At 42.9% G+C, this 27592-nt stretch overlaps 4 protein-coding genes across 6 annotated transcripts; 1 reads left to right on the top strand and 3 right to left on the bottom strand.

The window, feature by feature from the left end:
• The first annotated feature begins 1881 nt into the window (after nucleotides 1-1881).
• On the top strand, nucleotides 1882-4006 carry nkx3-1 (NK3 homeobox 1). The gene is made up of 2 exons (XM_040194592.2): nucleotides 1882-2145; nucleotides 2425-4006. The coding sequence occupies exons 1-2, from the start codon at nucleotides 1953-1955 to the stop codon at nucleotides 2823-2825; spliced, it is 594 nt and encodes a 197-aa protein (XP_040050526.2). The 5' UTR covers nucleotides 1882-1952; the 3' UTR covers nucleotides 2826-4006.
• Nucleotides 4007-6725: 2719 nt separating this feature from the next.
• On the bottom strand, nucleotides 6726-14416 carry slc25a37 (solute carrier family 25 member 37). Of its 2 annotated transcripts, XM_078086791.1 has the most exons (5): nucleotides 13921-14209; nucleotides 10558-10707; nucleotides 10226-10454; nucleotides 10001-10057; nucleotides 6726-9440 (listed from the first exon to the last, which is right to left on the bottom strand). In XM_078086791.1, the coding sequence occupies exons 3-5, from the start codon at nucleotides 10446-10448 to the stop codon at nucleotides 8911-8913; spliced, it is 810 nt and encodes a 269-aa protein (XP_077942917.1). In that variant the 5' UTR covers nucleotides 10449-10454; nucleotides 10558-10707; nucleotides 13921-14209; the 3' UTR covers nucleotides 6726-8910. The 2 variants fall into 2 exon arrangements, with proteins under 2 accessions (XP_077942917.1, XP_040051099.2); XM_040195165.2 differs by lacking the exon at nucleotides 10558-10707 and having other exon boundaries at nucleotides 13921-14416.
• Nucleotides 14417-15855: 1439 nt separating this feature from the next.
• Nucleotides 15856-22212, bottom strand: entpd4 (ectonucleoside triphosphate diphosphohydrolase 4). 2 transcript variants are annotated; one of them, XM_078086790.1, is made up of 13 exons: nucleotides 21944-22212; nucleotides 21528-21641; nucleotides 21226-21423; nucleotides 20919-21124; nucleotides 20570-20720; nucleotides 20302-20405; nucleotides 19962-20021; nucleotides 19691-19845; nucleotides 18326-18492; nucleotides 17914-18238; nucleotides 17733-17818; nucleotides 17484-17645; nucleotides 15856-16970 (listed from the first exon to the last, which is right to left on the bottom strand). In XM_078086790.1, the coding sequence occupies exons 2-13, from the start codon at nucleotides 21533-21535 to the stop codon at nucleotides 16748-16750; spliced, it is 1845 nt and encodes a 614-aa protein (XP_077942916.1). In that variant the 5' UTR covers nucleotides 21536-21641; nucleotides 21944-22212; the 3' UTR covers nucleotides 15856-16747. The 2 variants fall into 2 exon arrangements, with proteins under 2 accessions (XP_077942916.1, XP_040051098.2); XM_040195164.2 differs by having other exon boundaries at nucleotides 19715-19845; nucleotides 21944-22208.
• Nucleotides 22213-22786: 574 nt separating this feature from the next.
• LOC120830488 (uncharacterized) lies at nucleotides 22787-27080 on the bottom strand. Its single transcript, XM_040195163.2, has 5 exons — nucleotides 26943-27080; nucleotides 25801-26062; nucleotides 25392-25558; nucleotides 24044-25242; nucleotides 22787-23551 (listed from the first exon to the last, which is right to left on the bottom strand). The coding sequence occupies exons 2-5, from the start codon at nucleotides 26042-26044 to the stop codon at nucleotides 23158-23160; spliced, it is 2004 nt and encodes a 667-aa protein (XP_040051097.2). The 5' UTR covers nucleotides 26045-26062; nucleotides 26943-27080; the 3' UTR covers nucleotides 22787-23157.
• Nucleotides 27081-27592: the final 512 nt, after the last annotated feature.

The following is a 27592-nucleotide window of genomic DNA, read 5'->3' as shown; positions in this document are numbered from 1 at the left end:
AGTTTATCCAAACATCAGTTCACACAAATAGGCTACGAATATGCAGGTATAGATTCATCTATAGTACCAGTCAAATTTTTGGACACATCTTGAGAAGGTACAACGCAAAGATAAAAGTTTTTACAGATTAAAAAGGCTGTCAGACAGGAAATGGACCATATGTGGTGGTGGACGGTCGGACTGTGATTGTTGTTATATGCTGTTGATCTGTGATACCTTTAAAATCTAAAATGGGTCTGTCGCAACAGACGATGTATGTTTTACACCATACAAAAGACGCAGTGAAGAACTTGTGCAATGCCACAGGTGTGTGGGTTACAGTAAAATACGCCACTGTGACTAAACAAAATGTAACAGCTACAACAAAGTCTCCCTACTCGTCATCTCAGACAAAGAAGCAGCAGGGACACAAGAGAAGATTGATGGTACAACGACTTCCGGTAGCTCAAAGAAAAACATCGTCACCACATAGTTCGTACTGTGGAAGACAAATGCCTCCCCGGGCTCAAAGGTCAGAGGTTCTACTGTGTCACATATGATGCGCAACTATGCAGACAAATATCTGCGCAATGAACGCTCACCAGACAATAAAAAGGAAGGACGTGTCTGTTTTCAACAGCAACCGTGTGAATCGTCTCATTGTCCCAGAATGAGGACAGAGGATGACGGACACTCTGGCTTTGTGTACGCTCATGACAAAATTTGGAAGCCTGTTTTGTTTCCTTTTTTGTTTTACAATCCATAAAACAACAGACAAACGTTTTTTTTTTAATTGCCGAAGAATATCTGTGCCTACAGGCAGAAGGAAGAAAGGTTTCTGAGCTCAAAGCTCAGCGTAGATTTGCAGACAGACGGTCGGAGACAAAGAATTCAAGGTGAAACGTATCATACTCATGATCTTAATGCTGTGTTGACAAGACAGAGATGCTCAAGATGAACCTCGGCAGATTTAAAACTGATGATCCCCAAGACAGTACAGGTTGCACTTTACTCCACATTATTCAATGTGGCTTCATATTTCTGCTGCGCGTAAAGAAGTTTACACAACACTTAAAAACGATGGGAATATGAAAGAATGTTTAATTGTTTCACTTTTGTTCATTTAAAGTAGTGACAATGAAAGCACTCATCAAGGTGACATTGTGACCGCTTGGTGTGTGGTGTGTGGGGGCCGGCCAGGGGCCACGGAGGGGATCATGTTTATCAAACCTACACTCGTGCATTTCCAAATTAAGCATGAACTCCCGGAGGAGCGCGGACACCGCCAGTAAACGTCTCCTTCTCTCAGGAGAAAGTCAGGCTGAACCACGGAGAACAACAAATAAACAGCCAGAAAGCGACGGCCGAGTCTGTTTGAGGAGCCGGCCGAAATGTGTCGAAGTCATTAGTGCTCCAGTAGGTACGACCACCCACTCTGAGCAGCTCGGCCTCCTGCGGCGCCGTCCCTGCAGCTGCAGGACTACAACACATTCATCTTGAGAGAGATTGTCCATTTGATCTGCCAATAACATTATTGCCTGGATGAACTATTTGTCTCTATGAACATACTGTTATGCGGCTATTTGTTAGCGTTTTAACCTTCAGTTAGTCCGGATAATGTTTCAGTAGATGTAGTAGTGTGCACAAGATTTAATATAAAATTGCCGTGATGCATAATTGTGGTGAAGAGGTGTGACAAAATGTGTGTGTTGTATAGAATAAAGTGCATTTTTTGTGTAAGTGAAATAGTGCAATACTTTAATTTTTGAAATGCCTCATCGAGTTGAGTGTAACAGGCAACAAATGAAAGTCACCGAAACAGTTGTCTGCAGTAGTTGGCCCGCCTCCTCAAACCCGCCCCTTCTCTTGTATAAATTCAGACCGTGTGAGCGTGTGAGGAAACAAACTGCTTCAACCACGGCCCCCGCTGCAGCCCTCTGCCGCTGAGAGGCCCCTGATTTGTGGATTACCGGATGGAAATGTCTGACACGGTCAAACCTCTGACCTCCTTCCTCATAGAGGACATCCTCTCCGTTAAGGACGGCACGATATCTAATGGCAAGCGCTGCTCACAGAAGATGGAAAGATGTCCACAGTGGAGAGAAGGATCTGAGGACTTGTCAGAGCCCCTCTGCCCTCAGGGGACAGCATTTGAAGTGCAGACAGGTGAGATCCTGCAGGCTTTCAATAGCAGGAATGTTGTGAATAGACCACCCAATGGATTGTGCGGATGTGACTTTTATTTTCAAAATAATGTTTTTAGGAGATAAATAATAGATATACATTTAAAAGGTTTAAATGGAATAAATAGTTTGTTCCGAGGGTTTGCTTTCTTCACAGTGGTGGATGTTTTCCTTTATAATCACGGACCTCTCCACAGAGTGTAGACTACACCAAGCTGCCTGTTTCTAACCCTTGATGACTTGATTTATGTGTGCTTCATAGGGTCCCTCGACACCTCCTGTCCCGGCACCTCAGAGTCCAGAAGTTCTTCATCCCCGGGGAAACAGAAGCGCTCCAGAGCTGCGTTCACGCACCTCCAGGTGCTGGAACTGGAGAAGAAATTTAACCACCAGAAATACTTGTCGGCCCCAGAGAGGGCTCACCTGGCCAGCAACTTGAGACTAACCGAGACGCAGGTGAAAATCTGGTTTCAGAACCGCAGGTACAAGACCAAACGGAAGCAGCAGAGCTCGGAGTTCTGTAAGGACGTGTACAAAGCCGAGGGACTGGCTCTCAGAGACGAGCTCGTCCAGTCCTCCCTGATCTCTTCCTTCTGTGGAGCTTACCGATGCAGGCCCTACATGTGGGACCCCTGGGGGCCCTGGGGGTCCACGTTATGGTAAAAGGGAAATTATGTATGAAACTGTGATTTATAATCATAGACCTACTTTTCATTTCCCCGATACAAGGTTCACAATTCTTTGTCAATTTTAATTATTTGTTGTTTTGGCATTTATTTTGAGCCTGTGAGTTATGAGTACTAGTGCGCCATCTTCAATGATTATTATTATTATTTTTTTTACACATTCCATAATTTTGTATGCTTTAAGAAGAATGACAGAATGACAAATGTCTTGATAATGTAAATAATATGAGCAACCATTTGATCACTGATGTCAGTTGCATTGTCGCATCATATCTTTGTACTCACCTTTCTTTAAAACTCTGTGTTAAACAGTACAGTACATTTGTTTTAGACAATCGCAAAGTTCCCCTCATGTGTCTCAAGACGAGTTGGACATCATTTTGTCTTATAATACTGGCGTATCAAATGTTTTATTTTTTACCAATTAGGTAAAGGTCAGGTAGGTAAAGGTCTGTAGGTGAAAGGTCTGTAGGTAACTGTGAAGCAGCTGAGAATTGACAGTCGTACTGTAACACTGACAATGTGAGTGACTCATGTGGTAAAACTGTGACAACACAGTACATTTATGTAAGAAGATAAGACCGCATAGAGATGCTGGTGATATTGTGAATGAAGTAAATTGATGGAACACTGGAACTTACCATTTGTGGTCTGAAACCATTGATTTAAAGTTAGTGTGGGAAATCTGAAAAGGGAAAATGATCAGTGGCCAGTGTTGGTTATGAGGGTTTATCGGGCCAAATGTTTAAATGTACACGTTGTTCTTGTGGCTTTCAAAAGGTTAATAATATTAATAAGGTTGTCAGAGTTGCAGTGAATGAACTCATATAAAAGTCTATAATCTATCAGACAATTGCTGATGTAGTTTTACATGCATTGCGACATTTAATGTTCCCGTGGACTTTCTACTTTTAGTTCTATCGACCACCTGCAGGTAGGAGCCACATCACGAAGGCACCGTGCAGCGCAGCCTCTGTGTTTGTGTTGATGGGTCTCGTTCCCAGCTCTCCATCACTGATAAAGTTGCTAAATGTTTATACTTACATCTGTTCTATTTTTTGTTCTTGTCCTTGTTGTCTTTTTTATATTTTCTTGTAATTTACGTTGAGACCAAGAAACCAAGAGTCAAATGTCCAATAAAGCTGATTCTGAATGACACCCGTCATGTATGTGAGCCGTCCTGCACGAGCAAATACTCATGCTACGCGAAATGCATTTTATCTTTATTTATGGGGAGAATTGCTGAAATACTTATTTTCTAATTGTAAAGTGCACACAAGGATGTTAAATATTTTATAGAGATTATATTAAGAGATTTCTATCATTTCCTCTAAAAAGGCTTTTTGTACGCCGGTGTATGAGTTGTCTGGAGCTGTCGTTATAAAAAGATGAATAGCAACAAGGTGTCATAAAGAAGTGAATACAGCTTCATGCGGGTCGGCATGCTAGGCTGGTTAAGTATAGTGCTGATAAAGTGGTATGCAGGGTTTGAGGCTTTAATAATATTTAAGGGGATTACGTTTGTGGTCACACAACCAAAGTGTGAGCAGAGGACAGATGGGATTGATGGAGGAGACGTTGGGAGATCTCACGCCAGAACCCTGTCTGCCTTTGTGAGGTTTCTGCCCCCATGGGGATTATTCTCATACCTATACGGCAACACGCCTCATGATCCTTGTTTTTCGTATCCCTTTCTGTGGAAGCGTTTACTCCTCTGTGCCGCTGAAATCTCTCTGAGGAAATGTTTTCGTCCACTAAAGCTTTCAATCTAGAAATGAATATGATCGCAAATTGTTCCATACTATTCAAATATGCGATTGCAGATTATGTTGCAAAAGCCAATCTAAATGATTTCCCTTAGTGAGTTCTTATCATTCTCGGCCCTTGGAGTAAACAGGTAATTAGACATGAAGAGGGAAGATAGCATCTGTTTTGACGGCATTGAAAATCTGACAGTATCTCTCAACGTCTCTCAGTGTCTCAGGCCGTTCACGAACCCACTCATCAGATAATGGAGGTTGTTGAAGGGTGAAGCTGAAGGTTACGGGACCTGCTGTTTCTCGCACTTGCCATTGTAAAACCGGCACTTCCACAGGCTCAAGGGGACACGGTACGTTGATTCACAAACGCAGAAGACTTAAAAACAACATCCTCTCGACGGTTTCCCTCTCGGGTTCAGGGAGTGTCTCTAAATCTGTCTGTGTATCACCTGGATTAACTGGATTAGGCAGGTAAATAATGAGAAGCAGTGAGGAGTGGATGCCAATAGGTTTCCACAGCATGTCATCTTTTTTTGTGGTCGTGGAACCCGCGTCGTGCTCTTCAAGGTGGCCAATGATGCTTTGAAAAACAAGCAGATCTCCACGACAGATGCGGAGAAAAACCGAACCCCGACCACAAAGACGGCCTTTGTCACTGCTCCAATATGCCGTGACTGTCTGACAAAATTGTTGGAGTTGATAAGGACGTTTAAAACAGCCCTGATCTTTTCACATGGGAACACTCGTAAACTTCCTCGGATATTGTAACTAAATCCCTCATGTTACGGTACCAGTAGAGCAGCTGCCTTTCTTCTCCCACAAGCAGATACACTGCTGCCTATCCGATGGTTAACATTGATTTAGTGGCTGTGAACTGTGTGTGTGTGTTTTTCTGTTTGTGAGAGAAACAGGAGAAAAGAACGGCAGACAGAGAGAGAAGAGGAATTTCCCAGGGTTCCTGTCTGAGGGATAACGATACAAAGTAGTGGGACAGTTTACTTCAGATTAAAATGATTACAGCATTATGACAAAGAGAGAGGAGATGGGCTCAGAGGGACATTTATTGTGCACTTCAGATAAACAACCTGCCCACGGACAAGGGAGAAAACTAAACACACATCAGGGACAACAACCTCGCAGCAAGCGTACGTGTGCTGAGGCATGCTGGTTTGGAATAAAGCTGCACTGTCTCCATCTCAATAAAGAATCAGATCTGCCACATGTTTATGTCCCTGCATGAGGGGCACACATGGGAAATAGCACATTCGCCTCCATGCACACAGCAGAATAAATGAAACTCGGGGGGAAAAGGTTTAGAATTGCTACTGTGGGCAGTGTAAAGTCAATGGGCACAGATTGAAATGTAATGTATGAATCTAATCCTGTATTGTTCTCATGGGTGAAGGATGACTACCAGTAACTGTAAGACTGCATTGGACTGATTATGACATCGGCGTGTGTATCTGAACATCACAAGCCAACATCATCTCTACCTTGGATAGAGGATCGGTCACCTGTATCAGCAGTAACAACCAGTAAATGATATTACAGTGCCCTCTGCTGGAGATGTACGATTCCTGCAGGACACTTGCTACTGTATTAGAAAACAACCACATTTTCTCACTTGCTTATTTATTAACCTTTGTTGATAGTTTTAGCTTTGAGACGTCGTTCTTTGTGATGTTTTCACCCTCCCAAGCACAATGGAGGCGAGTGGATTGTTGCTTTTGCTGCTAATAGCACTGAGAAGGACAGTGGAATAATTCAGCTACGACTTCTTTCCGACAGGGTTTATAGGTCATGTGTACCGACGACTCGGAATTAACAATCAACCCGAAATCATCCAAGTTTACCATTTTCCCCACCAGAGAAATTAGGTTGATGCACATTCCTAAATATTTGACCTTAAAATGTGTCTCCATTATGATAATGAGTACTAATTCAAACTGTATAGTAGTGTTTATAAGGACTAATTTATTTCAACAGCAGTTAGACCAAGTGTTGTTTCATGTTTAGGTAGAAAAATGGAAAGGTTTTCATTTCTGTTTAACTTTGGAGACATTATATTAAAACAAATGCTGATTCGGTCCAGAGGCAGAAAGCACAAAAACGCTGCATTCCTCACTTGCATGTTTATTTCAGCTCCAGTGTTACATAATGCAGCAGCATTATCACAATCATTTCATATTTGCATGATCATCTTCTCAATCTTTCAAAACAAAAAACATCCCAGCTTCCTTGAAAATGATTTGTGCGTATTAAAACTATTTACACGATGGAAACCCTCATAGAATATCAGCTCTCCGGTCAGCTTTAAAACGTGAAAAAACAATCTATTAGAAACAATTTGACACTTTATAAGAACAGGACAAAAGTATTGTAAAACAGTTTGGAAATCTGAATTCACTACCATGAATCAACTTTAAAAAAAAAATAAAAGAGGAAGGAAAAGCAATGATTATAATGCAAAACAAATATAACTTGCTTGAGTTTTGTCAGTAGACTCAACCAAAACAAAAACAATGCAGGCAGCAAACTGAGAAAACTTAAAATAACACGGTGAATCTCTGCTAATTGAGACACTTTTATATTCAAGCTGAGAAAACAGCCCGTCCATTCATGTAAGGCCCAAAGCAACTCGTGCAACTGACGTTGAAACAGTTTCTTGCTTCCAAATAGTTGGAAGCAAAACATTTTTAAAAACTAAATACAGATCATCATGTAATCTTTCCAAATACCTTTCCAAACATCATACCAGTTTTCCTTTTCCTGTAGTACTGAAGACGTCCATAAAATATTTCAAAGGGGGGAAATGGAAACGCTGAGGCATAAAATACTTTTCCGACTTCAAGCGTCTAGAGGATTTAGAATTTAAGCGAAGATTATTTTGGTTGGAAACAACGCGGCAATGGATGGCATGACACTTCAGTTAAAAGGAAGATGCATAGAATACAGCGCATGTCTTTGGTATAGTGACACTCTACAAGCAACAAGAATCTGAGGGTTTGTGAGACCACGGGAATCTGACCAACTCTCTGAACTTTACCAAAGGGAGGGAAAAAAACTCCATGATTAAAAACAAATAAATCTAACTGCTCGCTGGATAACATCAGTTTCTGGAGGAATTTCTTGACTACTGAATGGAAAATATTCAAGAGGTTGGAGAGAGCAAAGAGCACACAGGAAATGTGAAACTACAACAGGATGAGTGACAATAAAAGGAATAACTGGTCTCATGGTAACAAAGTGGCCCCCCAGTTTCAAAATAAAAGAAAAGTTGCAATGGACACATTTTGGATCACAGAGTTTGCATTCAAATGTTCACTCCTACTGCAAACATATTTAATATATAATCAACAACCTTTAGGTTCAAGGTCATTATGACACAGAAACCAGTACAAATGCATGGTTGGGACACAGAAAGTAACAGCCTTGTTCGACTTTAACAATGCAAATAGCTGGACTATCACCACCTACAGACCTTGATACGGTGAGAGAAGGAGGGTCTCTAAGTAGGAAAAGTGTACTTTGCATTTAAAGAAAACTGATATAAAACAAAAATAGGAGTGCAGATTACTGGCATTTGACAGTGTGGTGCATAGACAATACCAAACTCAGTTAAGAAAGTTATGGCATAAAGACCCCCTATAACATGTCATCTTATTTCAAAATAAAGCACTTCTGCTACACCTCTTTGCTAGAAAAAGTAAACATGGAAATTGGATTTCCTACTCCAAAAAGCAGCAGGCAAACATGGTGAAGTGGTGTTTAATGTTTATGAGGCACTTGGAAAGCGCAGCTGTTGTGGAGTAAAAATGAGGAATTTGTTGAATGTGTGTGTTCTCTTCTGTAAATACAAAAAGAAACAAACAAACGGCATTGTGTTTCCACCAAGTCCATAAAAAATAAAAAATAAATTGAAGCCCCTGACGCATATCAAAATAAATAAAAAGCTCCAACACACAAGATATATACACGTCCTTCGTGACAACTTCATTCCACGGCCTCAACGTTTAAAAATAAAGTGTTTGTAGGGTGAAGGAGGAAGATGACCGGCTCTTCCTTGTGTGACTGTCCTTTGACGCATTGCAACCTCTGTTGCGTAATCCTGGTTGCGCAACATCTTAACGTGAACACACACAGATTTAGGTGAGTGAACAATAGGGACAGCCCCTCCTTCACCGCCACGACTTCCCTGCGAGACGACGACGACGGACGCGTTTCCTCAAACGTCACACAGCGAGATCCCGACGCTCCGGTTTGGAATCACCTCCGCGGTTTTGCTCCAAAAGCCACTCTCCATTACCTCGGCCCGGGTGCCGCCTGCTGTTCATGCCGCTGCTTAGTCAGGAAGTACTTGAAGAACTCGTACACGGACCAGGCGATGGCGGTGGAGGGCATCTGGTATATGACCCGAGCCTGGGCCCCTTTGAAAAAGGCCGCCAGGCCGCCGAGCCGGTACACCGTCCTGAAGGCGTTGGCCATTCCCGACAAGTGGCCGCTGACGTTCACGGAGCTGAGCGCCACGTTCTCCTGCGTGTTGAGCAGAGTTTTGCAGACGTCGAGGGGAGTCGTTACGGCGGCGGAGAGGGCGCCCGCCGCCGCTCCCGACACAATGTGGCTGCCGGGGTGGTAAAGTCTGTGAGGATTCAGCTGTTCCTGCATCAGCTCGTAGGTGATGAAGTGAACGGCCTGGAAGGGGATATTCATGGTCAGCTGCGTGCTGTAGCTGCGGTAGAAGGCGCCAAAACCCTCGTTGCGGGTTACTGTTTGGAGACAGTCCCAAAGCCCTCGGTACGGGGAGTTGTACATTTGCATCCTCTGCTTTACCACTGAGCCAAGGAAACAAGGAACACTGTTAGCGTGATTTATCATTTCATATGCCTTCCATTACAATTTATACTTCCAATTTCAAAGTAATGATCTTGAAGAGTCCCGTTTGCTAAATGAGGTAATTGATTGCAGTGTCCACTGATATTTTAGGGGACAGCTGTGGTTGTTTTAGATTTTTTAATTCCTTGAAATTCCTAATGTGTCCCATGCAAACAAACCCAACAATGCATCCACTTGTTTATGGGACCCTCCCCGACTGTGGCACCAAACTGTTCTACTACAGAAGAATAGTAGGGCCTTTGCTGGATACTATTATCTGCTGAGGATTAATCCACATTATGTGGCTTTAGCGAATATTTACGGTTGACGTTGGATGTGAGATTCACTCAAAACAAACGTGTGTGTTCGTAGATTGTAATGAAGGAAGGGGTCGTCCGGTGCAAAGGTGGGAATCTTTGATATGGGGTAATGGAAGCACAGATAACACTTCTTTCAGTCGGTGAAGAAAGTATTGATATCGAAATCATTCAAAGTTCAAGAAAGAACCATCTTTTCTTACCTTCAGCTGGGTTCATGATTGCATCATGGAGAACGGTGGCCACACTACCCGCCACACCTGTAAGCACATTAACATACTTTGTAAGGTCCCAACTACAATACACTGAACTGTGTTTGCCATTTTTTAATATGGCTTTACGACTCCTTATGTATAGAATACATGGAATTAAAAACGACACTTAGCCTTGTGTGGACGCTGGGACAAGTAAGTGATCTGAACACGTACCATTGGCTAAATGGCTGTTGCCGCCACTCTGAATGACGTCGCTCAGCGAATGTTTGACCCGTTCGTAGCAGGCAAAGTAGAGCGCGTGTGCGGGTCCCGCTCCAATCATGGTGATGTTGAGGCCCCTGAGCGGTCTGAGCATCCCCTCCGTCTGGATGATCCTTTTCAGCGCCTGGTACACACTCCTGTACTGTGCATTGGGCTCTGGCTGCAGGCTCTGCATCCTCGTCTGAAAGAATAAAGAGATTTTTAAACCACTATTCATCATTTGGTAAAGAACTAAAGCCAGGGCTCTGCGTGAATGTGACTGGAAGTGGCTTTAAAGTGCGCACCGGTTTGTTCCCCCTCGTGCCGACACGTTGTTCTGACGTGAAGTGCACTTGGCAGCACTGAGGTCCTGACTGAGTGATGTGTGTCTTCCCCCTGAGGTTGGTGTGGGAGGTTTTGGCAGCTCTTTGTTTGACTCAACCGTGCAAAGATATCTGGACACCACAAAACATGTTTTTATCTGCAAAGAGATGGAGCTGCCTCAAGAGATCGGCTACGTCTATCTTCTTCAGCAGGTTTCCGTCCTTTGGCCAAACAATAAAATATCTATTTCATTTCCGTTTGATAAAGATTTTGGTAGATGGGGCACAATGAACTTGGTAGTACGGTTTATATGACTGAATAAATTCACCACAAGTCCCATTGTTTAACTGCTTACATTATCAGTTTGCTCTCAAGATAGTCTGAAGGGGAAATGATTGTGGGCGAGTAGAAAGCCACAGGCAGTTCAAACTGATTCACAGGACCAGGCTGTGGTAACTATATGAATACATCTCATCCCAGTAAGACCAAAGGCACAGGTACGTCTACACGAAGCAAAAGCCGAATACTCATATGTGTATGAACATGTACGTAAATTGCAGTAAGGTGTAAACTTGTGGGAAAGCTGTTGGTCTGGGAAAGGATGTAAAACAGTGGCATGTTTGTTCTTGCATTGACACTGAACACCAGAAAATGGCGGGCCTCATTTACCAATATCTTCACAGGTTATTTCTTACATTACATTTGTTCTTCAGAAAGTTTACGTGTGATTCGTGACGTGTTCCTAAACAGCGGAATTGTTCGCAGGTGCAGTCTTAGAATGATGAATCCCGATATGTCGTAAATTGAAAGCTCGTCCCACATTGCTCCTATTTAGCAAAGGTTAACGCCCCGTTTATTCCCATAAAAGGGCACTAGACGGCATGGCCGCGTGCACACTCAGAGAAATGTCCAAAAAGACGTGGGAGAGACGGTGGAGGCCTCGACTCCAAAAGAAAAAGAAAAACTTAATTGTGAATGGCAAGGTTCCTCGCTAACATAATGGATGTGAATGGAAGGCAAGGCTAGTTACTGAATACAGGCCTAACACACAGCATACAACATGGCCATTCAAAGCGCAGGAAACAAATGAGCAGAAGTGCAAGTGTAGCGTGTATTTATTAAAACAAACATATTTCATTATGTGTAAAGTAATAAAAACATGTCAGGTCTCAATTGTGTGTACGAGTGCTCTTGGGTGGGCGTAAATTAGCTCTAACCGAAGAACAAATCCCAAATAAGAAAACATGGGAATGCCAGAATCTTTGTGGCACTTAAGCACACGTTTGTTCTTAAGAACATCTGGTGAATGAGGCCCAATGATGTCCACTTCACAGCCACAAAATGACTATTGGCCTGACCTGTATGTATCATTACCAGACTTTTAACGCTCTAATACTGATAAAAGTATTGAACTTTTGGGGCTGTAAAAACAATTTGTGACAAAGTGGATACATTGAAGGAAAGTCTGTAATATCCAAGTATCTGTTTGTCCAAATCAAACTTTTTCCAAACAATTTACAAATCATTCAAAGTCAATAAACAAGAGCGCGGTAATGGAAAGTGAACCAAAAACAGGGAGATTAAAGAATCAAGTGTGTTCACATTTGGATGCAACTTAAACAGATTAGATCATTGTCAGGTTTGCAACAGAATATGTTGCCTTTGTTCATAATTTACTTGCAAATTAACATTTACCACCGGGGTTCTACGGTACTCGTGTTAAACACGAGCACGGTCTGTGTATAAATGAGTCACATAGGTTAGGATCCGCTAAACAAAATATAATGAAAAGGACACACCTACGTGGATTTACATTACACGTTGGGCCGTCCAGGGTCTGTGTCGGTTGGCTAATCGTCGCAACAGAAGAGCGGCAGCGTGCATACGCCCTTCAGTGCGCCAGGCGGGTTCTGAACGTGCACGGCAGCGATAAGACGCCTCCCTGCATTAGCAGAAGATACTCAGAGCCCCGGCTGGGACTTTTCTTTCTGCATTACTTTACTGAACTCATATTAGTCATGATCCAGACACAGACTGACAGTAAATGTGCAACCAGCTGAAAGGTGCCTGTGTAAACCTGAAGAGGAAACAGCAACACTGGTTTGTGAAATAGGGGCACTTTTTTGGAAAGACCGACTGAAAAAAAAAAAGAGGATATTATGATGTTTTTTTTCCTTCTAGTGTGTTAATGAATTTCTATGTGCCACATCAAGATGGTCGTTTAGCGCAGGATGCCAAACGGGCAGAACAACACTACATTGTTAGAAAATAATAGCCGAGCAGAAGAGGAGGATTGTAGGTGCAAAGTTCGCTTTATAAAAGATTTGGTTTTCAGACCCGAGCCAAATTTGTAACAATCTTCAAACTAGCAATTCATTTAATTCAGTTTCTGCACATGAACTTTAACCTCAGGGAGGCACTTATTGATTAACAGAATTGTCTTTTAACAGAATTTGCAGCACATAAATGGTGCTGAAGTTAAAAGGGCTTTCTGTCATTGTGAACCACTGTATTTCTACCAAGTCTGGTCCAACAATTATAAATCTACAGAGTATCACCTCACTAATTTCAGCCTAATGGATGACATTAAAAGAAAGTTTGTCTTAACAAGAAAAGTAAATATGCTGAAATTACACACATGCATTTGCGTGTGTAAGCAGTGGACATTTCAACAGGGACACTGTGAAATGTCTTTTCTTGGTCCACGCATCAATGAGTAGTTACAAAAGAATAATCTCACGCAGTTTGACATATTATTTACAGACAAACCAGGTACTTGACCTTCACGTTCACTATAGACCCAGGAAGGTACAGATGACCCATTCTGACATGAACTACAAATATATATATATATATATATATATATATATATATATATATATATATATATATTGTATATGACGTCATAAGTAGGTTGGCATCGAAAAGGTTTTTCAAACACAGCCGGACGAGCTCACGATTCACTTAAGGAGAACTTTTGTGTGACCGAGCTGAATGTGACATGTGTACATTAAGGTGACTCTTGACCTCCAGTCAATTTGCCATGTTGGCAGAGTTAACAGAAAAGAAACTAAAATAAAAGCGAAAGCTACTTGTTCGGTTTGTCTGTCCCGATGCGATTCAGAGGTAATGACGGGTAGTGACTGGCCGGAGCAGCCTGCTTCAATGAGCTAACAGCGAGGCTAACAGGGGGCAGGTTGGACGTGTATTAGCTAATGTTCGTTAGCAACCAGCGGAGTGAACAACGCTCTGCGGGCGGTCAGTGAAGGAGAGCCGCGGGGGTGGGGGAGGTTGGGGGGGTGGTGGTGACGGAATGAGCGAGAGCCGCCTCCGTGTTACGTTACCTTGACAGAATCCACGGGGTACATCACCGTGTGCTCCAGCACGCCGGCCACGGCTCCCGCTGTCATGTGGGTCGCCACCGAGACATGAGGTGGCAAACTCTCGTAGTCGCTGTCCGAAGGCTCGTCGTTGCTTTTGACCTGCGACATCTCCAGGGAAGCCCCCACCGGGTCCGAGCTCAGCTCCATGCGTGGGGGAGCGCTCTCTCCGTCTCGCTCGGTCCTCCGCACCGGGTAGAACGCGCTCAGGGAGGTGTCGGCGGCATGGATAACCACAACATCATCTCTACTTACGGGACTTCCAGCGCCCGTTGTGACGTACGCTTGCCAGAGGCGGGGCTAACACGAATGTAGACCAATCGTTTTCCATTTACTCGACAATGAGGCGGGCTCTTGGTTTGAGTCGGCCAATGAAAAGTTTCCGTGGTAGATTCCTCTGACACTTCCCTGTGCTTCCGTGCGTCCCTGCTTCTCTCTGTTTTTGAATGGGTTAGACAGAAGTGCAATATCGCGGTGGTCCTTCTTGAATAGATTAGTAGGTTTGGTCTTCTTATCATGTGACATCTGTTTGTATTTATGTAGTGTAGAAATTGTGCAGCTTCCCTATTTAATGAGAACGTGTCGTTAATCTTTCCTCGCACTGAATGGTCGTATTAGGGGTGAGTATAACTAATATTAATGTCCCCAGGCTGCTCATCATAGTTTTACACAAGTACATTAAATTAATATTGAGAGTAGATATTTGTTATGTGCTCATTGTGCAGAAAGGCCCTGTTCCCTAGAGTCAGATTAATAATATGTTTGCATGTAATTAAAGCCCTCGTTGATCCCATTTCTACTACTTTATATATTGTCTAATTATTTAATCAGGTGCAGTAGCTACAATCTCATCAACTCATATTTCAAAAACTTGCTCAGTAACTTCCAAAATACACATGGGGGAGCTAAAAGTCCTTCTGAAACTCACTACAATAATAATATTATTCATTGTATTTTTAAGGCAAAATAGAACATAGACAGGAAATACGTCTATCTATTGATTGTTTTGTACTGTTTCTATTCTAGACAGTAAGTACAAAGAATTAAAAGTATTTATTTGAAAAAGTTAAAATGAGGAATAAGAGCTAGTGAAACCTCTCAACAATAACCCTCTTAAACTCACTTCAAACTCACATCCTCCCTCCTCCCATCAAACGGGGGAGGAACCCATCCACACTTTAGTTTAAGCGCCTGAGATAGTGAGATACAGTTATCACGTTCAAACTGGTAGCTTAGCTGACACCCAGATAATCGGCTCATTTAACGGACTTGGGGTGAATTGTTTTTCTTTTAATCCACCTTTTTACACACCAGACCTGACTTTTCATTTTGTGAATTTTGTGAACGATTGAGTAGCCATAATATTTGATTAGTAAATTAAGTATAAAACCATGCCACGTGACCATTGGCTGAAACAAACAGCCGACTCCAGTGTCATCGTGGGCGTGTTGGCAGAGCGGTGTGACATATCAATGACTCAGCGTTATAGGAGCCGTGCATCTTAAAGAGCCACTTGTTTGAGTAGAGGTGTTACAGGTTGTATGCTATAGGGCAACTGCATTTAGAGCAAGGTACATAGCTATATGGTACAAAAGGTAGTAGTCTAGTGACCATCACCTCATCTTCATACACTATTTGACAAACTTACGAGTTAATTTGCACAATACAACTTGATATCAACAATATGTCTAAATTCGGATGCGTAACAGAACAAGTAAATAATTAACTAAACATTTTTGTACAAACAAGTTTACACTAAGGTTGAATCTGTAAGTACATTAGTAGAGGAGTACGATACGATTTTCCTTTTGGAACAACCGATTTCAGCTTCACTGCAAGAAAGACGCTCTTTTATTCGTCTGATCTCTTCCTTATGAAATAAAAACAGCCACACAAATATACCATAAAACTTTATCACTGGTTTGTAATGTGACAACATTCATCTGTGCAAACATTTCCAGATAGATCGTTTTCATATAAATAATGGTTCATGTGCGCTCATTCCACAATCCCCTCACAGCAATGATAAGACGGCTTCTGAGAATGAAGTCCAACATAAGTAAATGCAGAAAGGTACCCAACTTCAAAGCCAGATAACCCGACAAAAGACTTCCAGCAGGGCTTCAAGAGAGACCGTGACTCTTAACAAAAGAAAACGTTTGGGGGAGTCCCCCCGCCAGTGACCAGACACGTATTGCACTAGCACGGCTCTTAAAGGCTGGTCGTCTTGTTGAGGCATAACCATGAGGGGGAGACAGAAAACCAACATTCCAGCCGGGCAGAGCATCGCATGTGCACCTTCTGCCAAATATAATAATTCGTATTGCAGTTGCGGTTCCTAGAGAAAGAGCGAGTGCTTGTACCATCTAACAGCTATAAAACGTTAAAAAGAAAGATGTGATCATAAACATAAAAAGGCATAAAGAAAGAAATGTTCAAGATGTCACACTTCCTGAAATTCAAAGTAGAGACTATATTTTAATATGAGTGTGGAAGACCTGATTCCAAACAAAGTTTGAAAGTTGTGTTGGTCTTATATAAAAAAAAAACATACAGCTGGAGGAAGAATGTGGATTCTAAAAAGAAGGCAGACATTATCATTGAACAAAATAACTTAAATTTTCATGGCTCAGACCGAAGACTCAAATGTTTCTCATATGTCCAATTCTGAAAGACATCTCTGCTCCAACTGGTCGAAAGAACAAGTTGAACAAGCCGACAGCCTAGTAGAGACCATTTGATCGGCTCTGGAAAGTCAGATTCGTTTTCACGACTTCACGCTGCAGACGACTCAGAGGGCGAGAGGGAGCGGGGGGGAGCCGAGGCCCTCCTCCAACCACTGCACAGAGGAAGGGGCGCTGCGCCGGTGGATGCGACGGAGCCGCAGCAGGTACAGCATAATAGACAACAACACGATGAAGAAACAAGCCAGGAATAAGTAGTGGTTGTTGACAAAGGAGAAGCTGTGCCGCCAGTGAGAATGCGCTCCTTTCAGGCTTTCCAGAGGGATGTCCCTGGGAGAGGCAAAAAACTAAATCAAACAAAAAAAACTAAAATACATATTCGATCCACTCTGAACAAAGAAATACTGCATGAAACAAACAGTTGTTGAGGGTGCAGTTCATGTTGCATAGTGACAAGAATCAAAACAATCTGCTAGTCACCAGGATCAGGAGAATGAGGAAATACCGGTTTTGGCTTTGGCAGAGTTTTAAATCACAATTAAAATGTGCTAGAGACCAGTAATATTCCTCAGCTTTAGCTCACTGTACTTCCTGCTGTTAAATGCAGTAGAAAGCCACTGACTCTGTAAGCGTTAGTGCTTTAACCAGCCGATGCTGGGTACCCATCAATATTTAAATTCTCCACTCATGATTCAAATTTAAAATGGATTGTGCGGTTATCAAAGATAGCTCAGAATATTTGCCAATTATTCTTACACAGACATTAAAGACAAGCTTAATAATGATCATTAGAGTGACTCAGTAGAGAAGAACAGGTTAAATCTGAGGGAAAACCCATCTTACCTCAAAGGCAGAAACCGTGTTCTGTAGAGAATAGCTCCAAGAGTCCACTGGACCTCCTTATCATAGACCAATAGGGCCGTCTTCAGGTTTTTATAATTAGCTGGGAAAGAGAAGCCTGAGTGCAACACTTCATACATCCATGCGGATTTAAAACACTGGTACCTGCAGGCATGAAAACAAAATCATTGATAAACCAATATTTTCCTTTCTGCGACTGTTTGTCACTTTCTATAATCCTGTGTGACTTACTTCAGTCGGTGAAGGTCGGCGTGTGAGGCATACAAGCCAGAGTCAAAGCGTTCCTTCAGAGTCTTCCACTGGGTGGCGCAGTAACTCTGTGAATGTTAAACAACAACATCAGGAGAGTTTATCAATAAATAAGGCTAACCTAACCTCGGTTGCTCCCTAATGATCGGTATGAAGGGTGTACCGTGGCAGCCTGGGCGTATTTGGAAGCGTTATAATCCCCTCCAATGCGCAGCACGTCCTCCGTGCAGTAGTAGAACTCAGAGAAGCCGTAGAACTGGCTGTTGGCGTAATCGATGGCAGGCTGGTAGATTCCGCTGAGGGAAGTGAGGGTCTCGTTGGTGCGGTTGAGGAACGGCTGCAGGATCTGTCTGCACTGGGCAAAGGCTCCGGTGCCTCGCAGATGCAGCTTCTGCGTCGATGGACCAATTTCATCCAGCAGGTCCGCAGGTAGACACGGGTCCAAGAGGGGGGACTCTGCCGTCTCACCTGTGTGCAGTCCTAACAGCCTGGAGAAATCAGTAACACAGTCAAAAAAAACACAATAGGCTGTACTGCACTACATTAAAAAGAAGCGCGATGGCTGTGGATCTCACTTGTTTCGAGTGGCAGTATTTCTGATGACATTCTCCTCATATCTCTTCCGTGCTGCATTCCCTCCAAAACCCAGGAAGGTGGAGACATAAACGCGATAAACATGCTCGGTGCGATGCGCATCGCAACCCAAGTTGAACTCGGCCAGCAAGTTCTTCGCAACTTCCTCCTGGGGGGAAAAGAATCAGTTTGGGAAAGATGACACCCTCATAACATTATTAGTTAATAAAAATAAATATAGTTTATTGTACCTCAAAACATAGAACATAATCTGAAACTATGTGACAGGATGATTTGAAAATTCAAATCAAGCATCATGTGATGAGGGGAATATAGAATGAGTCATTATGCAGTTACATTCACCAAGGTTCTTATTTAAGAATCAATGCACACTTACATTTGACTGCTAACGTATTTGTACAAAATAAGATTTCAAGCCTACAGGCTAGAAATTACTACAAAATGTTTGATTATTTACAATATCTTAAAATAATTAAGGCCATAGGCTACTTATATTTTGAAACTAGTCAGCTATATATGAAATAGTGTACCATATTATATTGTAGTACAGTATATAGCAGTCTGAAAATAATTTGAAACAATAAAAGCAATTGAGTAAATAGCTGACCGTTTCAAAAATTAATATTCTTTAAATAAATATACACACGCCAATTAGGTTCCCACTGTATTTTCACAAAGCATTATGGCCTTTAAATAAACTCCACTAGTAATTCAACCCTGACCAAAAAATAATATCCATTTGTTTGGTGTTATTTTGTATTTACAACTGATGCATCCAAACGTGACATTTGGTTTGGCACTTGGAGACCTGACTCACTGAAGACCTTCATTAGTGTGTCTGAATTTGTGTATGTGAGCGAGGCCCTTTCCTGGGGATCGGCAAGGTGTTCACCTTGGCGGATTAGGCTGAATAAATGGACTCCTTAAACTAACAAAGACATTATAACGAACAGGTACAAACATTTATGTGGTCATAGACATATTATATATTGTTGAATGAGATGAAATGAGAACAAAAAGGCGCTATTGGCGTTGGCCAAACCTGCTTACGTATGTAAATCACTAATAACACAAGCAACCTCCATTATATTTTGATTCTCTCGTATATGACTCAATGTTTTCAGTAGAAAAATCCTTCCATGGACTCATGCAGCAGTCTTACAGTACGCTTCAATAGTGATGAATGGAGAGCAGACCTTCTCCGTGGGCCAAAAATGGTGCACACAGGGGGGGGGGGGGGGGGGGGTTACCAGGGAATGACAGAAGTTGAAAGGAGGGAGAAGAACATTGGGTGATTGACAAAAACCTAAGACAGCACAAAAACAGAATTGGTTGGGAATAATAACCTGTTGTGGAGAAGCAAAGCTTACAGTTTGGGGCACTTCGTATGCGATCTGTGTGGAGACCCCGCCCATGTCCAGGACGCCGGCGGTCCTTTTCCTCATCCGAGCCTCCTGCTGATCGCCGCCTGGGGCATGGACCGCCACTACGGCTTCACCATCTGGAAAGGTTGGCAGGAGAAAGGTGGAGGAGTCAGGTTACTGCATTTTGTTGTTTGCAGACAGAACCATTTTCTTTTTCAAAAGCTGTTGAAACACTACTGGCTTGGGACCTTACCATTGTGCACATGGTTAAACCTTCCGAGAACAAAGTTTATTCCAATCCATGCATAGACACCTAAAGCAAAAAGATTACAAAGTTTATTTATAAAGTTTTACCAGCATTTTTAATCTTGCGAAGGGTAAATATTTGTTTCCAATTTGGCTGAAAAGTGTTGAGATAATATTTCAACATCAGTGCAGATGGAAATCAAAACAATGTTTTATATTATTAGTATTAAATATGCTTTAATGCATGACGTTTGATAAAGGCTTGCATTTAAATAAATCAGTTGCAATGCAATACATTTTAGCTCAGCATAGTGATTTTCATTCCTCTATATACTCCTATAATTTACCTTCCTGTTTTCCAGATATCACTTCCACGTGAGAGTCAGAGAAGAGGAAGTTGAAGTGCACTGGGATGTCAGTTCGCAGATCCTCAAGAAGTGCTTCTTGTTGACTGAGATAAAACTGCCTCATTAGATATACGGCATTTAGAACATTAACACCTTCTTCTTTGCAGTGACAGCGTTGTTTAAAGCCGCTGTGTGAACATTTCTCGCTGCTAAATACATGAGCGGCTCCTGGGAGTTGTGCAGGTTTATATCATAAAAGATACTGTACCTTTCGGGGAGGATTCTCATTCCGGCTGTGCACAGGATGTACAAGGGTGTTTCTTGGTGTTTGTTTTTGGGAATGTGTTGGGCAGCAAAGCTGAGCAGTGGATGGATATAATCACTGGCTTTCTCGGGTGTTTTAGCCAAATCAGAGATTCCTGCGGGAAAAAAAACAGACCAGAATATTGTTTTATAGTGGCTAAATAACAAGCTAACATGTAAGGATTTGTTATATTTCATCATTTGAAGATTATTAAAAAAAAAAAAAACTGTTTATTGTTGAATAATGAACATGTCATCTCCTCTAAATACCGTATTGATTGATTGATTGATTGATTGGATTGCGCGTATCGTACCCGGTTTGATCTTCATGACTACAGGCTTGCGGTGTTGATCTCTCATTTGCCGAATGTCCAAAAGTTCGTGGGGATTGCCATTGTGCCGGGGCCAACAGTACACGAATACCCGTGAGCCGCTGCTGCCACAGTCCACCACCAGGCCATAGTTCAGGTTGGGGTTGCTCGTATCTGTCGCATCCACGTCGTTCACCTTGGCCAAGTGCCTTTTTTGGACGACAAGAGAAACAAAGAATATTGAAATATTGAAGAAAGAATATCGCTCGTTGTTCATGAAGCACCGGGCAGACGCTTTAAGCGGTATAACCTGTGGAAGTGATTTTCCTCTCTGATCCAGCTGACGTGCCCCTTTCCAGAGGCCAGCAGCAGGTAGAGCAGCCCGACGAGGCAGAGCAGCAGGCCGAGGAAGAGCAGCTGTCTGAAGGAAGGGATCAGGAGCCGAGGAAGCGCCTGCGACGAGAGGCTGAAGTGCCACGGGGCCGGGAAGAGGCAGGAAAAGCTGATCCTGCCAAGCAGACGTATGAGCAAAGCAGTTACGCCTAAAATTGTCACAGGTGTGCGACGACCTCGCGAGAAAACAATCCCCATACAAATGAAAGCAAAACAAACCTCCCCATGATGTGGATTGTCTTCTACTTGCTATTGATCGCGTCAGTCTCCTGCAGTTCGGCGCTTCGGCTGGTTCCACGGCTCCGTCCCATCCTTCCCAGTGGTCATCGCCAGCTTTCAGCGCAACAGATCAAAACACGTGACGTTACATTTGGAGGGGAACTCCTGAGGCCATGTGAGGGACGGCCTGCCGTATTACCGCTACGTACCGGGAGCGGATAGCGCGATTTAAAACGAATTAAAACTGGGAACAATTGAAAAGACGACAGGGGAGCGCCACTAGTTCAAAGAAGGACGTCGCGCTGACGTCTGACACGGAGGTTTGTGGATGTCTAACGTGACCTAAAGTGACCCGTTTGTCAGCGTCAAACACAACAACTTGTACGTCCGGGGCCTTGAAAGGATTTCACACTTACCAGAATAAATAGTCCCCCCTTTTCAGGATAAAAATGACACGTCCCGGGACAGCCGCATGCTAACCGCTGCCTAATGCTTTAGCCGATATGTGGCAGGTCCCCGGCGAGTGACGTGTTCGTCCCAGAAGCCGGTGCGCTGGATTTTGACTCCACGTTGCCCGGATAAAGAGTTCAGCGACAGTGAGCGAGAACCCACAGCAGCCGAAACGACTTCATCTGCTCATTTGTTTAATAGCGCGTTGCAACCGAGACTCGGGCGCTTTACTGCCATCTACCGGCTGGAATGTGAACCACAACATTATTTTTGGACAAGTCACTAGTCGGCACATACATCTGTCTTTGCTCATTGACGTGAACCATTGTGCCTCCCAGTGTTTCTGTTTTCAAGATATATGCTCAGTTATGTAACGATGAATGCTAGATTTATATATTGATCGCGTACAGATATTTAGCCTGGGAACTTCTTACATTTAACCCGTTTAAATATATTGAAAAATCATCTTTTTTTTGTTTAATAGTTTAAAATGTTTATTTTTCTTACATTATGGTTGGATAAACTATATTGTACATAGTGATGCAGCTTTTTTTCTGAATAACTATACTTCAAGCTTTTTTCACAATGTTTTTCCAATATCGAACGATGGTAACCATGCCAATAAAAAACCTTTGAATTTGGATGCTTGCCAATCCAAATTCACCTCAGTTGTTTTGAATGTATTCCATTATGCTCTCTATGAGTCACTTCTGAACTGAGAAACGATTAAAGCCTTTCTTTAGTGCAAATTACTAAAAGACCAGTCTAGGTATCCTTTGTTCAGTCCATGTATAATAATCAACAAAAAATAACTCTAACTAAAATAACTTTTTTATTAAGCACACTCCATACTCATAAGATATATGTTGTATGTTCAATTCACCCAATACTTGGAGGAATCCAGTTAATACATTAAAACACAATAGAAAAGCTACAATTTATTCAAGGATGATGATTAACATGTTTTGATTTGAGACCAGTATTAAGAACATATCACGTTTATCCATAACACATTTTTTTCTGTAAAATCCATGTGTAGCGTCTAATATTTATAGCCATACAAGCTGAGATACAAATGTAATTTGACATTGTAAAAGCTGTGCATTGAATTTTTACTTGAATAATTATTCATCCACTTTCAACAGTGCTGCTCCTGTAGTGAACGCTGCTCATTTCTCCACTACAACCAGACAACTTGGACTTCAGTGGACCTCTCGCAGTGCATCCACTCCACCTGACTGATTCGCCAGCAGTAACTCACATCGACGTACTTGAGTCTCTTGCTCCGTTGCATTAAACTTCTCACTGTCATCATCGTCACATCGGTGCGCAGCAGGTTAACACGTTGTACCCGTCCAAGGGGCATGAGAGGAGAGTTTGTGGAATCTGCAAAAAAATATTGGTGCAAGTGCAATAGGTCCAGTACTTCCTGTAAAATGCCGTTCAGAGGGCAGGGCAGGGAGACCAGTGAGAGCTTCTCCAGCAAAGGAGAACCAGCCAGGAGACACTTCAGCACCTTCTCCAGGGACATGCAGGACATGACTGGCTTCATTTGGCTGTGCTCATAGGAGAAGCTAGACATAAGAACAAAGAATACAGATTACTTTAAAAAGTAATTAGTAGTAAATATGGTGGTCTTTGTCAAATTAGGATTTCAATTAATTCAACCTGCTAGGAAGTAATGAGGCATCGGTAAATGACAGAAAGACCACCTGGATGAAAGCTAACCAATAGGAAGCATTGAGTCTTAGTGGAGATCACTTACTAGACTAGTAGTACTTACTAGACTCTGTCTTTAAATGTGCTGGAATAAAATGGTGCAGAAAAAACTGCACTTATTTTTGAAGAAAAAAGAAAAAGTGTACATGGCTCATCTACCTTATTTACAACCAAATCGTTTGAATCTTGCAAAGGGTATTGGTTCTTTTCATTAAAACCATTTTAACAATAAACATTTCAAACTTACGCACGAGTTCAGATGTCAGTGTTATCTAAACAACAGCGTCCGTGTGGCTTGTTCAGTGAAGTATATGCACGGATCTAGACCGTATCAACAGTGGCCTTACTTGAGTGTGAGAGAGCAGAGGTTAGCGAGCCGTGGAAGATTCTGTTCGGCCCTCTGATCCTCTTCATCTTCTGCTTCCCATGGCGTGGTAGGAGGTTCTGCAGAGATGAGCAGGTCTCTGAGCCCGGGACAGGCCTTGATGACCTCCAGTAGAGGGGTGTGAGGGCCGATTTTCACCCCCTCCAGGGTGAGGGAGACCAAGGAGGAGCATGCAACTTGCAAGGCAGGGAGGAGATTCACCAGCGGGCCAGGATGGTACATCGAAAGGCTGCGCAGCTGGGCCGACCACGCCTGGAGGCCTGTGGCTAACAGAGAACCTTGGCTTCCTCCTCTAGTGTTTTCAAAATCATCAACATGCACGGATATGGAGGAAATGTTTGGACATGCAAGACTTAAACTGTCCAAAAAGTCACATGATATACCCTTGACATCCTTCAGTTGAAGGACCAGGCATCCATCGTCTGACAAATCTCCTCCTCTCTTTCTGTCCTCTGTTTGGTTCTGAGAGCAATTTGGCCCTCCATCTCTTCTCGCCTCTTCCTCACTGTCACTACCAAACCCATCCGACAATGTCCTTTCCTCCTCCTCTTCTTCACGTGCTGCTGCTTCTCTCATTGTCCTACAAGTGTCCGTGCCTTGCCTGTGCCTGTGCCTCCAGTCCCTCCACAGCTCGACCAGCCTGGGAACACCTTCTCTGTCAGTGAACTCATCGGCCCGGTTGAACTGTTTTTGCTGGATGAGACAGCAGGCCTGCCCAAGGCCCTCCATCGCCACCCTCTCTAGGCCGGGCATGGAGAGAAGGAGGTAGGCAGCCGCCGCCGCGGGGTCTCCCTCTTGCTCCCCGAATCCAATATCCAAGGCCAGCAGACTGATGAGGGGGAGGGGAGGCAGGGGTGCTGAGCAAGAAGAGGAAATAGAAGACTGGGAGGTGCAATGAGGTGACCGAGAAGGAGAGTCAGAGGATGAGAAGGAAGCCCCACCTCCAAGAGGGAGCAGCGCAGCAGGGGAAAGCAAATGGCAGCGGGATATGTCCAGATGGCGTAGCAAAGGACAGCGTTGGGCGATCGCCTTGATGACTCCTCTGTCACAAGGTGTACCAGCCAGGGAGAGCGAGCGCAGAGCCGGAAGACAGCACAGGGTTTCACACAGGACCTTTGAGGGCAGCTGCTGGCCTCCAGATAGATCCAGGCTCCGCAGACCCTGAGACAGAAAGAAGGGAATATAAATACATGAATTAATTAATTAAGAAAATGTATTTAAAAAAAATAACAAGTATGTCATTATTATTATGGACACAATTTTTCATATAATTCCATGAGGAATTTTGTATGCGGCAGATGTTATCTGACCCGGCAGCGTGCAGCGATGTGGGCACAGAGGGTGGCGGTGACCAGACTAGGACAACTTTCCAGAGACAGGCCACGGAGTTGGGGGACCAGCATGAGGTGGAGGGCCGCACGGGACATCTGCTTCCTGGTGCACAGTAGCCACGTCAGCTCCTCGACCAGCTCACCCGCTACATGGAGAGTAAAAGATTGTAGGAGAGGGAGAAACGTGGATTATAGGTGATCGATCGTGAGTTGTCGAAGGCATGGCAAATATCTCCAACCTATTATTCAACCTCCTACTTAGTACAAGTACCATATTTAATTCCATTTTCAGAAATATATGTCAGAGAAATTTTGCTACAGTGAATCGTAAAATCCATTTGGTTAAAAGAGACTTTTACAACAAGGACCTTGTGGAAGTCACACTCACGCAGTAAGGTGAAAGGACCCATGATGTATCTGAATGAATAGTGATCCAGGTAATTATCGGCATAGTCCTTCGCCCACATGTCCTTCATGTTGTTCGCCAGGCTTAGAAGACAAAGACGTGTCAACGAAAGGACGTGTCCGTTTTCATCCGTCTTCCCGCAGCTCCCCACCCACTCCATATTCCTCGTCCTCCTCCGCCTGGGCCGAGCCTTTGCCCCACCATGTTCAGCCCGGAACAAAGGCATTACCAGACAGGAAGGGGACTGTGTGACGGGCAGGTGATAGGGAGAAGGAAAAAAATCATTTCTGATACCAAAAATTGTGTTTACTTATTTGGATTTGCTTCAACAATTTTTGTTTTTTCCTTGCTTATCACCGAAGGTCTCTTAATCCTCTTAAGATAGTGTGAGACAAAAATGTTTTATATGAATCATTTTTTACTCAGTTAAATCTGCTAGTAAATACATTTCTGCACCAGAAAACAACATAAGAACATACATATCCCGACTAAGCAGATTAACGTTTGACATTACAGTCATTATTTGTGAACCAAAACACAAATATTATTTTTGGAACTGCTGCTCTTAAAATGTGTTTAAATTAATAATATTAAAAAGTAATACTTTTTAACACCCACTAAATATGATTAAGCTGTGTGTAAATATGAAGGTACGTCAAGTTAAAATGGGAAGAAATGTAAATGTTGCTTTCTTTCAGAGCTTGGTGTACGCGCTCACTCACAATGCAAAATCAAACAAAATTAGATAAAGATTGGTCGTTATAGTAAAACGTATTAAGAGGTATGCCAAAGTCATATTCTAGTTCCCAACAACCGTGCAGCTTGGCCGCCGCAAGTTTGAGAGGAAAGGAACAGTAAAAGAGTTAAATCAATTCCTCTGCCTCAAGAGATAAATGTCAATATCACAATTCGTAATACCAGTTTGACGTTTACCGTTTTTTAATCTTGTTCGATATGAGACATTGAGACACTCGACTGTGCAATCGAACTGAATATAGATACAATTAAGAAGAGATAAGAGACGGAGAACCGGGAGCTTTCACGTCATTTATAGACGGACTGGGAGTTAGCCAGTAAGTACAATGTAATATCCAATAAATAAGGAGTATCGCAATCTGACTTACCTGACAAAGCGCCTTACGTGTATGTGTTTCACTTGAAATAAACCAATAAACAACACTTTACAAGTCATGTAACGTTTGTTAAAGCAAAGGAGTTAAGTGAGGCTGCGCGACACTTCCTGACTCCTAACGAGTTATTGCTGCCTGAGTTTGGTCTCTAAGGCAAGAAGGGCTCAGGGGGTTGGTATGTACATGTATATATATCCTTTATCTAATCTTGGTTTTAATCCAGAACTGAACTGTAAATCAATAACGTCTTGGGGGGCGGTGCACAGTGCGTTGGGTAATGTCTTCCTGCAAGATGAAACTGAGGGCAAACATCGAGACTGAAAAAGAGCTACGCTCAAGGCCAATATGTTCTATAATCATTAAAAGATTGTTTTTGTAATAGGCACCTTGAAAATGTTCTTTCTGAAACTTGGCGCGAGAACACAACTGAGAACAATCGTCTACGATTCCCTCAAACTAAAAATGGTGCTTGAGAAAAGCCCAATACGCTGGTGATCCTGTTGTTTTCTGTCTGCCCGCTGGGGGGCGCTCCAACTAAACCGATGAGCTCAGGTGTAGAAGTCGCGGATTCATGGTTGTTGGTGTCAGGTGTTTGACCCCGGAAGGGTAAAGACCCCTAACAATGTAGAAGGATGTTCTATCGG

This window comes from Gasterosteus aculeatus, chromosome 13 (assembly GCF_964276395.1).
Source record: "Gasterosteus aculeatus chromosome 13, fGasAcu3.hap1.1, whole genome shotgun sequence".
Lineage (NCBI taxonomy): Eukaryota > Metazoa > Chordata > Actinopteri > Perciformes > Gasterosteidae > Gasterosteus > Gasterosteus aculeatus.
Note: the sequence above shows the minus strand (reverse complement) of the source record. Positions and strands in the feature narration are given on the sequence as shown.

What these genes read in the sequence shown, in the direction of transcription:
- nkx3-1 (XM_040194592.2), top strand. Translation starts at nt 1,953, where the DNA reads ATGGAAATGTCTGACACGGTCAAACCTCTGACCTCCTTCCTCATAGAG. An exon ending in AGCATTTGAAGTGCAGACAG is followed by an intron (nt 2,146 to 2,424) that starts GTGAGATCCTGC and finishes TGTGCTTCATAG; the next exon opens with GGTCCCTCGACACCTCCTGT.
- slc25a37 (XM_040195165.2), bottom strand. Translation starts at nt 14,106, where the DNA reads ATGGAGCTGAGCTCGGACCCGGTGGGGGCTTCCCTGGAGATGTCGCAG. An exon ending in ACCCCGTGGATTCTGTCAAG is followed by an intron (nt 10,455 to 13,920) that starts GTAACGTAACAC and finishes TTATTCTTTCAG; the next exon opens with ACGAGGATGCAGAGCCTGCA. An exon ending in AATCATGAACCCAGCTGAAG is followed by an intron (nt 9,441 to 10,000) that starts GTAAGAAAAGAT and finishes TCCTTGGCTCAG; the next exon opens with TGGTAAAGCAGAGGATGCAA.
- entpd4 (XM_078086790.1), bottom strand. An exon ending in AATACTGCCACTCGAAACAA is followed by an intron (nt 18,239 to 18,325) that starts GTGAGATCCACA and finishes TGATTTCTCCAG; the next exon opens with GCTGTTAGGACTGCACACAG. An exon ending in ACACGGTTTCTGCCTTTGAG is followed by an intron (nt 16,971 to 17,483) that starts GTAAGATGGGTT and finishes TGCCTCTCCCAG; the next exon opens with GGACATCCCTCTGGAAAGCC.
- LOC120830488 (XM_040195163.2), bottom strand. Translation starts at nt 26,044, where the DNA reads ATGCCTTTGTTCCGGGCTGAACATGGTGGGGCAAAGGCTCGGCCCAGG. An exon ending in ACATCGCTGCACGCTGCCGG is followed by an intron (nt 25,243 to 25,391) that starts GTCAGATAACAT and finishes TTTCTGTCTCAG; the next exon opens with GGTCTGCGGAGCCTGGATCT. An exon ending in CTCTGCTCTCTCACACTCAA is followed by an intron (nt 23,552 to 24,043) that starts GTAAGGCCACTG and finishes TCTTATGTCTAG; the next exon opens with CTTCTCCTATGAGCACAGCC.